Source organism: Oryctolagus cuniculus, chromosome 6 (assembly GCF_051225735.1).
Source record: "Oryctolagus cuniculus isolate XC-2025 breed Fujian yellow rabbit chromosome 6, ASM5122573v1, whole genome shotgun sequence".
NCBI lineage: Eukaryota > Metazoa > Chordata > Mammalia > Lagomorpha > Leporidae > Oryctolagus > Oryctolagus cuniculus.
Window position 1 is genome coordinate 126,054,187 of NC_142872.1, and position 17,117 is coordinate 126,071,303.

General features: G+C 41.7%; 1 protein-coding gene across 9 annotated transcripts in view; it reads right to left on the minus strand.

The window, feature by feature from the left end:
* RGS22 (regulator of G protein signaling 22) overlaps positions 1-17,117 on the minus strand; it is a 145,673-nt gene that overhangs the window by 86,454 nt on the left and 42,102 nt on the right. For 6 of the 9 annotated variants that reach the window (XM_089336386.1, XM_089336385.1, XM_089336387.1 and 3 more), the window contains 2 exons: positions 15,053-15,227; positions 5,991-6,124 (listed from right to left, as the gene is read on the minus strand). In XM_089336386.1, the coding sequence (XP_089192512.1) occupies positions 5,991-6,124; positions 15,053-15,227 (309 nt within the window). Of the gene's footprint in view, positions 1-1,124; positions 1,476-5,990; positions 6,125-15,052; positions 15,228-17,117 lie in introns of those variants that run through there. The other 3 variants (XM_089336388.1, XM_089336389.1, XM_089336390.1) reach the window with 2 other exon arrangements.

The window sequence follows — 17,117 nt, forward strand, 5'->3', positions numbered from 1 at the left end:
CAACTTGGCTCTTCCCATTCTACACTACTCTCTTCCTCTCTCCCCATCATCTCATCCACATCCCCAGCTTCAACTACAAGCTAATGTGTAACGCTTTCCAGGGCCGGCACTGCAGCAGGTAGAGTTGCCGCCTGCAGTGCTGCCATCCCTAATAGGCATTGGTTCGAGTCCCGGCTGCTCCACTTCCAATCCAGCTCTCTGCTAATGGTCTGAGAAAGCAGTGAAAGATGACCCAGGTGCTTGGACCCCTACCACCCAGGTGGGAGACCCAGTTGGAGTTCCAGGCTTCTGGCTTCAGTCTGTCCCAGCTCTGGCCATTGAGGCCACCTGGGGAGTGAACCAGCAGATGGAAGACCTCTCTCTTCTGTCTCTCTCTCTCTCTTTTGGAAACTCTTTCAAATAAATAAATATTTTTTAAAAAACAGCGTAATGCTTCCCACAAACCCTTTTTATTTATAGACTTTAATCTCTCTCCTGGACTCCAGAGTTTTATTTCAATTACTTTGGACATAGAGATCTCAATGTATAGCCTAATATATTTTATATTTTTACTGACATACAATTCACATTTTCAGTACATATAATCTGTGTTGGAAAAGATGTGGAGAAATTAAACACAATGTATTTTTATCTCATCCTTCAAGAGTATCTAGTCTCTCTATTTATTCATTCAACAAATATTAAGTGAACACATACTATGTGCCAGAAACTGTATATATACCTCAGCACTTACGTAGGCAGTGTCCCAAACTGAATTAATCATCTGCTGCCTCTAATTCTACTTTACCTCCTTCTGAGGACAGCAAGTTCACAGAAAATAAAGTAAAAATCACGCTTAAACACATGAGAAAATGTTCAACTTCAGTCAAAATCAGAACTACTATCTCTAAAATCTATCTAGATAAGAAAGGTAGTACATAGTATGTTGGTGGTGATAACGGTTTAAAAAACAATAAAGAAGACACATTCTTACATGCTGCAGGAAGCATAAATTGTGACAACCCCCATGAGAAACCATTGGGTAATATCCACTAAAACTTTAAAAGCACATCAAATCTGACTCAGAAATTATATCTTTTAAGAATTTATCCTACAGAAATACACATGAGAAGACTTCAAAAAGATCATGGAGAATAGAACCAAAAGACTTTATTTTTGTGCAAAGATATTTTGATATGCATGCATAGTTTTCTCACAATGCATATTTTTCAAGAACTTTTTTTTTAAAAGATTTATTCATTTATTTGAAAGTCAGAGTTACACATAGAGAGGAGAGGCAGAGAGAGAGAGAGAGAGGTCCTCCATCCACTGGTTTACTCTCCAATTGGCTGCAACGGCTGGAGCTGCACCGATCGGAAGCCAGGAGCCAGGAGCTTCTTCCAGGTCTCCCACGTGGGTGCAGGGGCCCAAGGACTTGGGCCATCTTCTACTGCTTTCCCAGGCCATAGTAGAGAGCTGGATCGGAAGTGGAGCAGCTGGAACCGGCGCCCATATGAGATGCTGGCACTTCAGGCCAGGGTGTTAACCCGCTGCGCCACAGCGTCAGCCCCCTTTCAAGAACTTTTTAAAAATTCCCCCAAAATATATGGATTTCAAAATCATTTTGCAACAAAATAAATTTATCTTTTAATTCAATTTCCCACAAACTCTTTGAAGTACCCTCCTGTATGTATGAAATAGCAAATGTAAAATATTCACTGTAACAGCAAAAGAAAAAAAGCAAGTCATTTCATTCAATAGAACATATATATAAAATGAAAAGACAACCACCTATAAGAGGAGATAAGACAAGAAAAAGTATGAGAATCAAAACAGACTATGGTATAGCTATTGATATAGTTCATTCACTGCCAGGAAAGAAATTCTAAGATATGTTAATTTTTAATAAAAGAAAAAACCCAACCGGATACAGAATAAATGTATAGCATGCCACCATCTTTGAACTATGTGTTTATTTACAGTTTAATTTAATTTGAATGAAACGACACATAAAATTCTCAAGTTGTTATCTAGTACATAAAGAATAATTTCTAAGCAGGTCTTGTGGCGCAGCAGATTAAGTGCACAGCCTGCAATGCTGGCCTCCTATACTGATGCTGGTTCAAGTCCCAGCTGTTTCACTTCCAATCCAGCTTCCTGTTAATGTGCCTGGCAATGCAACAGAAGATATCCCAACTACTTGGGTACCTGCACACATGTAGGAGACCTTGTTGTAGTTCCAAGTTCCTGGCTTTGGCCTGGTCCAGCCTGGGCTATTACAGCCGTTTGAGGAGTGAATCAATGATTGAAAGATCCCCATCTCTTTCTCCCCTCCTCCCCATAATTCTGCCTTTCATATAATAAATAAATCTTTTTTAAAGAATAACCTGCAAATTACTTAACATGAGATTAAAAATTTCACAAGCTGAACTTAATCTTTTTATTACCCTATCTCCTACTTTTTGAATATAATATTCTATGACTCTTAGTCATAACAATATATAGTTTTAAAAATTCAAATTTTTTTCTTAACTCATATGTCTTTTCACCTAAAGTATAGAAGTAATGCCTTCTTCACAGGGACAGGGTAAGAATTAGATGATACAAGGCAAGCAAAGTGGTGAAACCATAAAGGCTATTTTTGGAAATGGAAGACAGGATAATTTGGACCAACTCTCACACAGAAGACAACAAGGTAAGTGGGAGAAATACAGACATGAACCTGCTTGAAGGCACCTGAGTACTAACAATGTAGTGAGGAATTACTGAATCATAACGCCACAGATAAACACACACATGGAGACTTCAGCACTTGAAGCTGCTGTTCCTGAGGTCTGGTGGATAAGCATGCATCTAGTAAACTTGGTGGCAAGTTTAGCAGGGTCAAGGACACAGGTAAAGGCCTGCACACCTTTGGCTGGCAAGCCCCAGGGCTGCACACCAGTACGTAGACTAGATAGAGCATGCTAGTGTACCCTAAGGGTTTACTACAAGTACACCAGTTCCCACACACACTGCAGCATAACTCTGAATCATTTTGTTGGCTCAGAAAACATCTCCGGAATTGAATTCAGATGATCTTTGATTACTACTGCTTGAGTTGTCTGAGAAAAGCAAAGCAAAAAAAAAAATCCCCTTATGGAAAAATACAATGTGAAAACTGTAATAGATCCTGCAAATAATTTCTCAAATGAAAGATATAGCATAAAACAAAAACAAGACATAAAATAGGGTAAGACAACAAGAACAAAAAACAACTAAACACAAAACAATGGAAAGTCTCACAAGAGCTCCACATTTGAAAAATATCAGATATAGACTGTAAACAACTATGATCAAGGAGATAAAATATCAGCAGGATTTCAGCAAGAACTAGAAACTATAAAATATGATGTGACATATAAACAAAGAGAAATGATAGAAATTAAAAAATACAGTGTCTAATAAAATTAAGAATTCAACATATGTGATTAACAGTAGAGTATATCTAATTAAAGAGAGATACAGTATATTAAAGATAAATGAAATAAAACTGGAGGGAAGCACAATGAGACACCACTATGGAATACAGAAGTATTAAAAAATAAATTATGTTGAACTGAAATCCCAGAATGAGAGGAAGGAATGGGACAGAAGCAACCTTAGAGGAGGTAACAGCTGAGTTTTTTTCAAAAACAGATGAAAGACATCAAAGCCACAGATATAGCAGTCCTATGCTGGCTACATAACAGGAAACCAACGCCTGAGCACATCAACCTCTAAAAAAATCCAGAATCAGAAGATGATCCCAAAGCCGCTGGAGAAGACGACATTTTTTTTTTTTTTTTTTTTTTGACAGGCAGAGTGGACAGTGAGAGAGAGAGACAGAGAGAAAGGTCTTCCTTTGCCGTTGGTTCACCCTCCAATAGCCACCGCGGCCAGCACACCGCGCTGATCCGATGGCAGGAGCCAGGTACTTCTCCTGGTCTCCCATGGGGTGCAGGGCCCAAGAACTTGGGCCATCCTCCACTGCACTCCCGGGCCACAGCAGAGAGCTGGCCTGGAAGAGGGGCAACTGGGACATAATCTGGCGCCCTGACCGGGACTAGAACCCGGTGTGCAGGCGCCACAAGGCTGAGGATTAGCCTAGTGAGCCGCGGTGCCGGCCAAGAAGACATATTTTTAAAATAACAATTAACTTGACAGCTAATAGCACAACACCACAGAGTCTGAAAGCAACAGTCCTGAAAGAAAACACTCATAACTACCAATCTGTAATTCTATATCCAGAAAAAAAATTCAAAAATGAAAGTGAACACAAGATGAACCCTGCAAACCTGATGTCATACAAAAGCAGGCAGGGTTGGGGTGGGGGACGGGCGTTTGGCACTGCAGTTAAGATGCTTCCAAGGACACCTGTATCCCATATCAGAGTGCCTTGTTCAAGGCCTGGCTCCACGTCTGATTCCAGCTTCCTGCTAATGTGCACCCTGGGAGGCAGCAGACGATGGTTCAAGTTCTTAGGTCCCTGCCACCCTGGGAGACTCCAACTGAGTTCTGCGTTCCTGGCTTCACCTGTCCCAGCCCTAGTTGTTGTGGGCATCTGAGGAATAAACCAGGGTATGGAAGGCTGATCTCTCTCTCTCTCTCTCTCTGCCTTTCAAATAAAATGAGCACAGATAAAAGTTAATTTTAAAAAATGAACAAAAAAGGCCACATACTGTGACTCCATCCACATGAAACATCTAGAATATACAAATCCATGGATACAGAAGGGCAGCTGCTGGGGGCTGGAGGAGGAGCGCAGAGTGGCTGTTCCTGGGTATCGAGCTTCTTTCTGGCGTCATGAAATTGTGGGATTATACGGTGGTGCTGTTTGCACAACTTTGGGAACATTTAAAATATCAGATTGTATACCAGGACATTAAGTGGTAAATTTTACCTCAATAAATAATAACAATGAGGTAAAAATGATTAAGCAGAGTTATTCAAAATTAATCCCAAAGGGTATCCTTCAGACAGAACGAAAACACTCCCTTTGGAAATAAAGAATAAAAGGGGTGGAGTCCCCATGACTGAATCTTGGTGGCTTTATAAGGAGAGAGGGAAACACCACCAAGACAAACGTGTGTGTACCCTGTTTCTTGTCACGTGACACCCTGTGCCACCTTGGAATCTGTCAGCAAGAACACCCTGACCAGAGGCTGAACCAACGAGGCCTGCCAGGCTGGGGTTGTGAGCCTCCAGGGTCATGAGCCAACACCAGGCTTCTTCTCTATAAAAAGGCTAGTCTCACATATTTCTTTACAGTAATGAAAAATGAACTAGAACAGTAGGTGTGTAAAAAATCTTAACAAAAGAATATACTACATTAAACAATGACAATATTTTTGAGAGTTCTCAAATTTGAGAAATACTGAATCATGGAATAGAGTCAAGTAAGAATTAAAGGGTAATCTTTGAGAAGCCTTTTTTAAATCAAGGTTTATTTTATTTATTTGGAAGAGTGACAGAGAGAGTGAGTGAGGGACAGAGAGAGAGGTCTTCCATTGCTGGTTCACTTTCCAGATGGCCATATTGGCTGGTGCCGGGCCTGGTCGAAGCTAGGAGACAGGAGCTTCTTCCAGATATCCCACATGGGCACAGGGGCCCAAGCATTTGGACCATCCTCTACAGGAAGCTGGATAGGAAGTGGAGCAGCTGGGACTCGAACTAGTACCCACATGGGATGCTGGCACTGCAGGCAGGGGCTTACCTCACTACACCACAACACTGGCCCCGATAAGTCTTGATTGTACAGTTCCTCAAAGGCTGGAGATCAGAGGTACCATTTTTTAAAATTTACTTAGATCTACACTTTGACTCCTAGTTTACAATAAGCATGGGAAGTACAGGCCTCTGATGGATGTCACTGACATACAAGAACCCATATCAAAAAAATCAATGTATTGGTTTTCAATTTTTAATTTTGAAATTCTCCAAAAATCTTATCACTGCAGAAAAGCACTTTAACACATAAAAATTGCACCTACCCTTTCTCGATCACATCATCCTTAGAAGAAACTGGATACGAAGGCATACTTTTCACAGGCTTCTGAATCGCTGGTTTTACTCTAAGTGATTTCTTGGGAGATTTGGGAGGTTGTAATAAATTGGATTCTTCTTTCTAAAAAGTAGCAAAATAATGAACAAAGTGAAAAAAAAAAAAAAAAACAGGAGTAAAGCCCAGCTCTGTACATATACCCCGTACTTGCTTTGATCACTAGAGGATTTCTTCCCTCACTCTACTTCCTTTGGAAACCTATTCTACCATATGAAACAAAAGTATCTCTGGTCAATAAGAAAGAATGTATATCTTTTAAATATAATTGTTTATTTCTTTTCATTTTTATTTGAAAGGCAGAGATTCAGAAAGAGATAGATGGAGATAGATCTTCCATCTGCTGTTTCACTACCTAAACGCTCTCAACAGCCAAGGCTGAGCCAGACTGTCAGGAGCTAGGCAACTCAATCCAGGTCTCCACGTGGGTGGCAGGGTCCCCAGCACTTAGCCCATCCTCTGCTGCTTCCCAGGAGGTTAGATCAGAAGTGGAGCAGCCAGGACTCAAACCAGGCACTCCAACATGGGATGTGGGTGTCCCAAGTGGCAACTTAACCAATGTGTAAAATGTCTACCCCGGAATTTTTATCTGCTTTAAAAAAAGATTTGAAAGGCAGAGTTACAGAGAGAGGTAGAGATAGAGAGAGAGGCAGATCTTCTATCTGCTGGTTCACTCTCCAAATGGCTGCAGTAGCCAGGGCTGAAGCCAGGAGCCAGGAGCTTCATCTGCATCTCCTATGTGGATGGCAGGGGTCCAAGTAGTTGGGCCACTGCTTTCCCAGGCCATTAGCAGGGAGCTAGATGGGAAGTGGAGCAGTCTGGACACGAACCAGTGCCCATCTGGGATGCTGTTGTCACTTATGTCATTTAAATCCAGACTATAAAATGCTACATAAATATTTTTTAAGAAATACAAAAGTATAAAAGACAAAATGTCCAAATGGAAGAGAAAGAAATTATCTGAGTATGAAAAATACATAAGTGTAGCACTATATGGTACTTTAAAATAGTAGCTATGAAAATGACACATGGCCAGTGCCACGGCTCACTAGGCTAATCCTCTGCCTTGCGGCGCCGGCACACCGGGTTCTAGAAAAGTTTATTTGCATTGAAACAATAAATTCACAAGAAGAGAAGAAGAGGTCTAAGAGCAAATTAAAAGTTAGAAGTTGTCTAGAAGTAGGTGAATCAGAAGTGATTTGTCTATTCCCCAGCTCCAAATTTATGTTTATTATTTTTTTAAAAAAAGATTTTACTTATTCTTTATTTGAGAGGTAGAGTTATAGACAGTGAAAGGGAGAGACAGAGAGAAAGGTCTTCCATCCGCTGTTTCACTCCCCAAATGGCCACAACAGCCAGAGCTGCACCAATCTAAAGCCAGCAGCCAGGAGCCTCTTCCAGGTGTCCCATGCAGTGCGTGCAGGGGCCCAAAAACTTGGGCCATCTTCTACTGCTTTTCCAGGCCACAGCAGAGAGCTGGACTGGAAGAGGAGGAGCCAGGACTGGAACCGGCGCCCATATGGGATGCTGGTACCGCAGGTGGAGGATTAACCTACTGAGCCACAGAAATGACCCCTATTATTTTTATAATTTGAAAAATGAACATAAAAACATTTCTAACATGCCAGCTTCTAACAGATTATAATCATTGTTGGAAAGAAAGGAATATATTTATGATGTTTTATAATCAAGAACAAAAAATAAAAACGTATATATGCTATGAATCTAATAACTAGTAATAATTTTTAAAGATTTCTATAAACATAATTACTTAAATACATTCTATGTGAAACTTCCTAGCTATCATGACCCAAATCTGTGTTATTAATTCAGAACACAGCACAGCATCAAATAGCCAACAAATGAGAGAGAACACAGGAGGCTGGGCTTATAATTAAAAGTTTATCACACAAAAGAAGCCAAAGTTATAGAGAAAGAAAGTGAAATGGTGATCACCCGGGCTGGGAGAGAAGGGAAAAGAGAATTAGTGTTTTGTTTTGTTTTGTTTTGTTTTAATTTAACAGACAGAGTTAGACCGTGAGACAGAGAGACAGAGAAAAAGGTCTTCCTTTCATTGGTTCACCTCCCAAATGGCCACTATGGCCGGCGCACTATGGCTATCTGCAGCCAGGAACCAGGTGCTTCCTCCTGGTCTCCCATGAGGGTGCAGGGACCCAAGCACTTGGGCCATCCTCCACTGCCTTCCTGGGCCACAGCAGAGAGCTGGACTGGAAGAGGAGCAACTAGGACTAGAACCCGGGGTACTGGCGCCGCAGGCAGAGGATTAGCTAAGTGAGCCACGGCTCCAGCTGAGAATTGTTGTTTAATGAGTATAAAGTCAGATGAGCAAGATGAAAAAATATTGGAGATCTGTTTCATAAAATTGTGAATACACTGAACACTATTGAATTATACACTTAAAATGATAAGATGATAAAATTTACCCTACATGGGCTTTTTTTGTTTGCTTGTTTGTTTTTAAGGGTTTGTTTACTTATTTGAAAGTCAGAGCTACAGAATGAGAGGGAGAGACAGAAAGATAGGTCTTCCTTCTGCTGGTTCACTCCCCAGATAGCCACATAGCCAGAGCTGGGCCAGGTCCATGCAAAGAGCCAGGAGTTTCTTTGGGGTCTCCCACATGCAGGGTAGGAGTCCAAGCACTTGGGCCATCTCTGGCTGCTTTTTCCAGATTCTTAGTTGAGAACTGGATAAGAAATGAAACAGCCAGGACACAAACTGGCACCCATATACGATACTGGCATCACAGGCAGGCAGCTTTACCTGCTATGGCACAACACCGACATTCTTATGTGTTTTTTTTTTTTTCCCCTACAATAATAAAGTTTTCTGGGGTCAGTGCTGTGGCGTAGTAAACTGAGCCTCCGCCTGTGGCACTGGCATCCCATATGGGTGCCGGTTCATGTCCCGGCTACTCCTCTTCCAATCCAGCTCCCTGCTATAGCTTGGGAAAACAGTGGAAAATGTTCCAAGTGCTTGGGCCCCTGCACCTGTGTGGGAGACTTGGAAGAAACTTCTGGCTCCAGGCTTTGGATTGGCACATCTCTGGCTGTTGCAGCCATTTGGGGTTCTAGTCCCAGTTGCTCCACTTCCAGTCCAGCTCTCTGCTGTGGCCCGGGAAGGCAGTGGAGGATGGCCCAAGTGCTTGGGTCCCTGCACCCGCATGGGAGACCAGGAGGAAGCACCCGGCTTCTGGCTTCGGATCAGTGCAGCGCGCCAGCCAAAGCAGCCATTTGGGGGGTGAACCAACGGCAGGAAGACCTTTCTCTCTGTCTCTCTCTCTCACTAACTCTGCCTGTCAAATGAAAAAAATTAAATAAATAAGTGTATTACACAGAGACAGGCCTAAGTTACACTTCTGAGCTTTCAGCATTGAGTGAGCAAGCTAAAAAAGAAGCCCTAAGGAACTGATTGGGGAAAAACAAAAAACAAAAAACAAAAAAACCTGACAACAGGAAGCAGCAGAACTGAGGGGAAGGTGGTGTAAAGCAACAGCTCCACGTGGTGGCTGTGATGTTTCCAGACATATACAGTTGTCAACATTTGCAAAACTTTACACAAAAAAGGGGTGAATTTTATTGTATATAAATTATACCTTACATTTTTAATGGCCAAAAAAAAAAAACCAAAATGGAATTGAGTTCTATTCCTTAGAATGTTTTCTGGCAAGGAAAGACAAGTGAGATCAGAATGAGTTGTCCAAGTAGGAAGCATTAATGACAACATATGGTAATGATCCTCAGGAAGCCAGATGAAGATACAGGTGAGGAGTCAAGTTTACAACACGTTTCGCATACAAGCTAATCTCTCCGCACTCCTTTGGTATTGCTCTCTTATTCCCATTTCTCTCACTGACTACATCACTCATTCTTCTCTTCCCCCATTACTTCTCGGTTGGATAATGTTGTTTGTACAGGGGTTGTCCAGATGACAAGACATGCTCCCTGAGTCACACCTCCAAGACAGGTGTTAATTAAGTGACTTAGGCCCTAACCTAGTTAGGAGGCTACCCGTGGAGTGGTGGGTGTTTCGCCTGGTGCACTGCAAAGGAAATACTCAACAAAGCAAAGAGGCAACCAACAGAACAGAAGAAAACATTTGCAAACTATGCAATTGACAAAGGATTAGTATCCAGGATCTATAAAGAGCTCAAGAAACTCAACAACAGAATAAGCAATCCAGTAAAGAAATGGAAAAAGGACTTAAATAGGCATTTTCATAGTATGAAACTCAAATGGCCAACAGACACACGGAAAAATGCTCAGGATCACTAGCCATCAGGGAAATGCAAATCAAAACCACAATGAGGTTTCACCTCCTCCCAGTTAGAATGACTCTCATACAGAAATCAACACACAATAAACGCTGATGAGGATGTGGGCAAAAATGGAACCCTAATCCACTATTGGTAGGAATGTAAACTGGTACAGCTATTACCGAAGACAGAATGGAGATTCCTCAGAAATCTGAAAATAGATCTACCCTATGACCCAGCTATCCAACTCTTGGGAATTTACCCAAACAAAATCAAATCAGCATACGTAAGAATAATCTGTACCCGTGTTCACTGCAGCTCAATTCACAGTAGTGAAGGTATGGAATCAATTCAGATGTCATCAACTAATGAGTGGGTAAAGAAAATGTGCTATATATACACTGCGGAATACTACTCAGCCATAAAAAGGAATGAAATCCTGTCTTTTGCAGCAAAGTGGATGCAACTGGAAACTATTATGCATAATGAAACAAGTAAATTCCAAAAAAGATAAATATATGGGCCAGCGCCGTGGCTCACTAGGCTAATCCTCCACCTGCGGCGCCTGCACCCCGGGTTCTAGTCCTGGTTGGGGTGCTGGATTCTGTCCCGGTTGCCCCTCTTCCAGTCCAGCTCTCTGCTGTGGCCCGGGAGTGCAGTGGAGGATGGCCCAAGTCCTTGGGCCCTGCACCTGCATGGGAGACCAGGAAGAGGCACCTGGCTCCTGGCTATGGATGGGCACTGTGCGCCAGCCGTAGCGGCCATTTGGGGGATGAACCAACAGAAGGAAGACCTTTCTCTCTGTCTCTCTCGCTCACTGTCTAATTCTGCCTGTCAAAAAATAAAAAAAAAAAGATAAATATATGTTTTTTCTGATGTGTGGCAGTTAATGCATAATAGAAAAAAATGCATGGGAATGAAATGGACATCTTGTGATATGATTGTTGTTTTTAGCTCTTGTTTATACCCCCATGGAACTGTGGTCTTTATACGTTTTAACTTATTGAGTATTATGGTTAGTGATAAATTAAGCCTGTGATTATAAACGGGAATGAAGTTATGTCTTTGCAAAGATTAAACAAAAAAAAAAGAAAAAAAAGAAAGGAAGGAAGGAGGCTGATTGAGGGAGGGAGGGAAATATGCCTATCATCTTAGAACTGTACCTATGAAATACATGAAATCTGTTCTCTTTATATTAATAAAAAATTTTAATGCCTAAGCCTAGGGCAAGGGTTTGACACAGTGGTTAAATCACTGCTTGGGACACCCACATCCCATATTGGAGTGCCTGGTTATTGTCCTGGCTACTCTGCTTCCAAGCTAGCTCTCTTCTACTACACACCCTAGGAGGCAGCAAGTACTTGTGTCCCTGCCACCTACATGGGAAACCTGGATTGAGCTCTGGGCTCCTGACTTCAGCCTGGTACAACCTGGGCTGTTGGAGGCATTTGGGCAGTGAATCAGTAGATGTCTTTCCATCTGTCTCTCTGCCTTTCAAATAATGAAAGGAAGGGGGACAGTGCTGTGGCGTGGCAGGTAAAGTTGCCATCTGCAGTGCCAGTATCCCATATGGACGCTGGTTCAAATCCTGACTGCTCCATTTCTGATCAAGCTCCCTACTAATGCACCTGAGAAAAGCAACGGAGGATGGTCCAAGTGCTTGGGCTCCTGCACCCACATGGGAGACCCAGAAGAAACTCCTGGCTCCTGGCTCCAGATCAGCCCCGCTCTGGCAGTTGCAGCCATTTGGGGAGTGAAACAGCAGATGGAAGATCTCTGTCCCTCTCTTTCTTTGTAGTTCTGCCTTTCAAATAAATAAATCTTTTTTATTTTTAAAGAATGTAGGGTTATATATTTCTTCTCTATAAAGTTGGTTAACATATCTTTGGGGACTTTTTCTTTATGTTTTTGTGCTATTTTGTTCTTCCCTATTCTCAAAGAATGCTCACTACTTCTTTTTTTTTTTAACTTTTATTTAATGAATATAAATTTCCAAAGTACGGCTTATGGATTACAATGGCTTCCCCCCCCATATCGTCTCTCCCACCCGCATCCCTCCCCTTTCCCACTCCCTCTCCCCTTCCATTCACATGAGGATTCATTTTCGATTCTCTTTATATACAGAAGATCAGTTTAGCATACATTAAGTAAAGAGTTCAACAGTTTGCTCCCACACAAACATAAAGTGAAAAATAATAGATGATTTTTTAAATGATGATGAAATCAGATCAGACCTATTGTCATGTTTAATCCCAGTGAGAGTCAAGTTGGGAATTGATAATTCCTTTTTTTTTTTTTTTTTTTACAGAAGATCAGTTTAGTATACATTAAGTAAAGATTTCAACAGTTTGCACCCCCATAGAAACACAAAGCGAAATATACTGTTTGAGTACTCATTATAGCATTAAGTCTCAATGTACAGCACATTAAGGACAGAGATCCTACATGAGGAGTAAGTGCACAGTGACTCCTGTTGTTGACTTTACAAATTGACACTCCTGTTTATGGCATCAGTAATCTCCCTATGCACCAGTCATGAGTTTCCAAGGCTATGGAAGCCTTTTGAGTTCACCAACTCTTATCTTGTTTAGACAAGGTCATATTCAAAGTGGAGGTTCTCTCCTCCCTTCAGAGAAAGGTACCTCCTTCTTTGAAGACCTGTTCTTTCCACTGGGATCTCACTCAGAGATCTTTCATTTAGGGTTTGTTGTTGTTGTTGTTGTTGTTGTTGTTGTTGTTTTGCCAGAGTGTCTTGGCTTTCCATGCCTGAAATACTCTCATGGGCTTTTCAGCCAGATCGGAATGCCTTTAGGGCTGATTCCGAGGCCAGAGTGCTGTTTAGGACATCCACCATTCTATGAGTCTGCTGAGTATCTCGCTTCCCATGTTGGATCACTCTCCCCTTTATTTATTCTATCAGTTAGTATTAGCAGGTACTAGACTTGTTTATGTGCTTCCTTTGACTCTTAGTTCTTTCATTATGATCAATTGTGAACTGAAATTGATCACTTGGACTGGTGAGATGGCATTGGTACTCTACTTCTAATTTTGCTATTTCTACTTTACATTCAATCATCAGTTCATATTTACTAAGTAACAATTATGTCCAGGCACTGTTCTAAGCATTGGGGATAAACAGTTAACAAGGAAAAGTTCCTTGTACTCTAGTAGGAGGTAAAGGACAGTAAACAGATAAAGCATGCATATGATTTATGCAAATTGTACTCATGTATAAACCATGTCATAAATACAATAAAACAAAATAAAGCAGGGCAAAGGGCACACATAGTGAACAGGATGTGTGCTCTGTGGAGGAGTCCAGGATAACCTCTGTGATTAAGAGATGCTTGCGCAGACACCCAAAGGAGGAGGGGGCTGGGGAGAGACAAGCCACGTGGACAGCCAGAGGAAGAGTGCCCCAAGCAAGGGGGACAGCAAATACAAAGCAGGGAGTTTCTTCTTCTTTTGTTCAAAGGAGAAAAAACAGACTAGTGTGGTTGAGGTAGAGCAAATTAGAGAAGAGTGGTAGGAAATGAGGTCGGGGTTAGCAGCAGATTCTACAGCTGTGTAAAGACTTTTGGGGGGGAAGTGGGTGCTGTGGTGTAGTAGGCTACACCTGCAGCTTCCGCCTGCAGCGCTGGCATCCCATATGGGTGCCAGTTCGTGTCCTGGCTGCTCCTCTTCCGATCCAGCTCTCTGCTATGGCCTGGGAAAGCAGTGAAGGATGGCCCGAGTCCTTGGGCCCCTGCACTCGCATAGGAGACCTGGAAGAGGCTCCTGGCTCCTGGCTTTGGATGGGCCCAGCTCCCAGTCGTTGTGGCCATTTAGGGAGTGAACCAGCGGATGGAAGACCTCTCTCTGTCTCTCCCTCTAAATAAAATCTTAAAAAAAAAAAAAGATTTTTTGGTTTTACGCTAAGAGAAAAGGCCACTACAGAATTTTGACAAGATTGTGCATTTAAATTTTGACTTTATTTTTAATTAATTTACTTGAGGGGCAGAGAAAGAGAAAGAGAGCAGGAAAATTCTCATCTACTGGTTCACTCCCCAAAGGTACACAACAGCCATGGTTAGGCCAAGCTGAAGCCTCCCATGTGGATGGCAGGAACCCAATTACTCGAGCCATCACTGTTGCCTCCAGGATTGGTATCAGCAGAAAGACAGAGGAGCTGCAGCTGGGTACTGAATCCAGGCACTCCAGTGTGGAAGGCAGGTGTCTTAAATGGCATCTTCACCGCTACTAGGCCAAATGCATGTTCTATGTATTTTGTTTTTTAAATATTTACTTATTTGTTCGAAAGCCAGAGTTATGGGGGGTGGGGGCACACCGATGGATTTTCAACCTATTGGTTCTCCCTAAATGGCAGCAAAATGGCCAGGGCTGGTCCAGGCCAGAGCCAGGAACCTGGAACTCCACCTGGGGTTTCCTAGGCGGCTGGTAGGGGCCCATGTTCTCGAGCCATCTTCCACCGCCTTCCCAGGAACATTAGCAGGGAGCTGCATGGGAAGTGGAGCAGCCAAGACGCTGGTATCACAGCAGCAGCTTAACCTCCTGCACCACAATGCTGGCCCCCATGTCCCACGTATGGTTAGAGGTTCACTTTGGCTGTACCAGGTACACTGGCAAGAACAACAAAGCTTATGATGAAACTTAGGTAACAGAGTTCAAATACTCAAGTATGTAAGTGTAATAGGGATCAAAGCATCAATTGTACACCCTACCTGAACTTCAGACATCTGTGGAATACAAGACTTAGGTCTTAATGGCAAGAGTGTTGCCATTTGAGGAAAAGGGTCAACATCCTTTCTTGGTTTTTCCTGGCGGAGGTGCCAGAATTTCAGCTCAGCATTCACATATTTTGTTGAGGATGAATGAGTAACACAGAATCTTGGTGCCCTGTTTTTTTGGAAAAACAAATTTAAGATTAAACTAGATAATAAACCTCAAAATTTAAAAGCCTACAGAATATGTAACAGTGTGCTAAAAGTCATCACTCTTGCTATCCCCCTTTTCTAATCATTTCTATTCTTTTCTGCGGCCTACCCTTAAAAATTAGCTTTCTATGACATATCAGCTGCCTGAAATCCCATTCATTCATACAAAGAGCCAGTATACATTAGTGGAAAAAATCATTTTAAAAATCATGTTCAAGGGCCAGCACCATGGAGTAGTAGGTTAATCTTCCGCCTGTGGTGCTGGCATCCCATATGAGTGCCGGTTCTAGTCCCAGCTGCACTTCTTCCAATCCAGCTCTCTGCTGTGGCCTGGGAAAGCAGTGGAGGATGGCCCAAATCCTTGGGCCCCTGCACCCACATGGGAGACTGGGAACAAAGCACCTGTCTCCTGGCTTCGGATAGGCACAGCTCTGGCCATTTGTGGCTATTTGGGGGAGTGAACTAATTTCCCAGAAGACCTTTCTCTCTTTGTAACTCTACCTCTCAAATAAATAAATAAAATTTTAAAAGAAAAATCATGTTCATCATTAACTGCTTGATAAGAAAAAGCTATATATCTATCCAAGAGGAGGTTTTTGAAACAACTTGTAACTTCCAATAACATGAACATAAAATCTGTGATAATTTCAATGTAGTTCAATACTTATAGTACTAGATAAAAACTGATATAATTAAACTAACATTTTAAAATATATGAAGATTTACAATGCTTAAGTTTGCTGCTCAATTTTATATGTTTACTATTCATATTATCTATTTCAAATCTTTGGTTTAAAAAATTGATTTTACATCAATTTGTTAAAAGAAAGACCAACACGACTGTCAGAAATTAGATGGATATCCTGCCCTCAGTCTGTGGGCTAACTCTTTTTGGCTATATGGTTAAATCCAGCTATCTGGGCTTGTTGGTAATTGCTTCTTAGACCAGGTTTTACCCATGATGCCACAGCCCAAGAACTAATTCCTACTCCATAGTTCAGGGTCTGGTAGGAAATGGCTTCCACTTAGAGTAAGAAGAAGGCAGAGATCTCCTGGGAGTGGAAGAGAATCTACAGTGCATTACTGGGTCAGGATCAGAAAGCACCTTGTACAGATGTGTGTGGTCATGCTATCCCACATTTCAGAACCTTTACTTGCGGACTTAGAAATATCCAATATTACTACTTATTTGCAAGTCAACCAGTAAGTGGACATATCCACAAGACTCTTACCAAAAAAATCATACAGGTAATGGTCAGGAAATCAAGTACTTCAATTTTCTGATTGACATCGTTAGAGGATATTCATATGTCTCCACAAGTCCCTGCTGCCCTTACCATTTTCCTTTTATACTCTTATTTATTATAGCATTAATCTTTGTTTAGCCACTACATAAATTATTAAGTATTATGGAATATTTCACAATAAGTCCAAAACTGACATTGTATTATTTTGATGCTACTATTAATTATATACATCTTAATTTTTAAGCTCTAACAAGTATAAAAAAACATTTGCCACAGATCACCAACGATTTGCATCCAATACCTGTGTGTGTATGTATCTAGTGTAGTGGGTAAAAAGTTAAAAACCCCTGATTTTCTTCAACAGATGAATGGATATAGTACATCCAAACAATGAAATGCCAGCCAGCAATAAAAATGAGCAAACTGTTGATACACACAACTCAAGCAGATCTCAAGGGAATTATGCTGAATTTAAAAGGCTAATGCAAAAGATTACATATTGCATAATTTCAGTTAGTATTGATTTCCAGGAGTTGGGATGGGGTGGGGGAAAAAGAAAGGGAAGAGAGGCAGGTGGGTGCAGTTGTAAGAGGAAAGTACAGGAG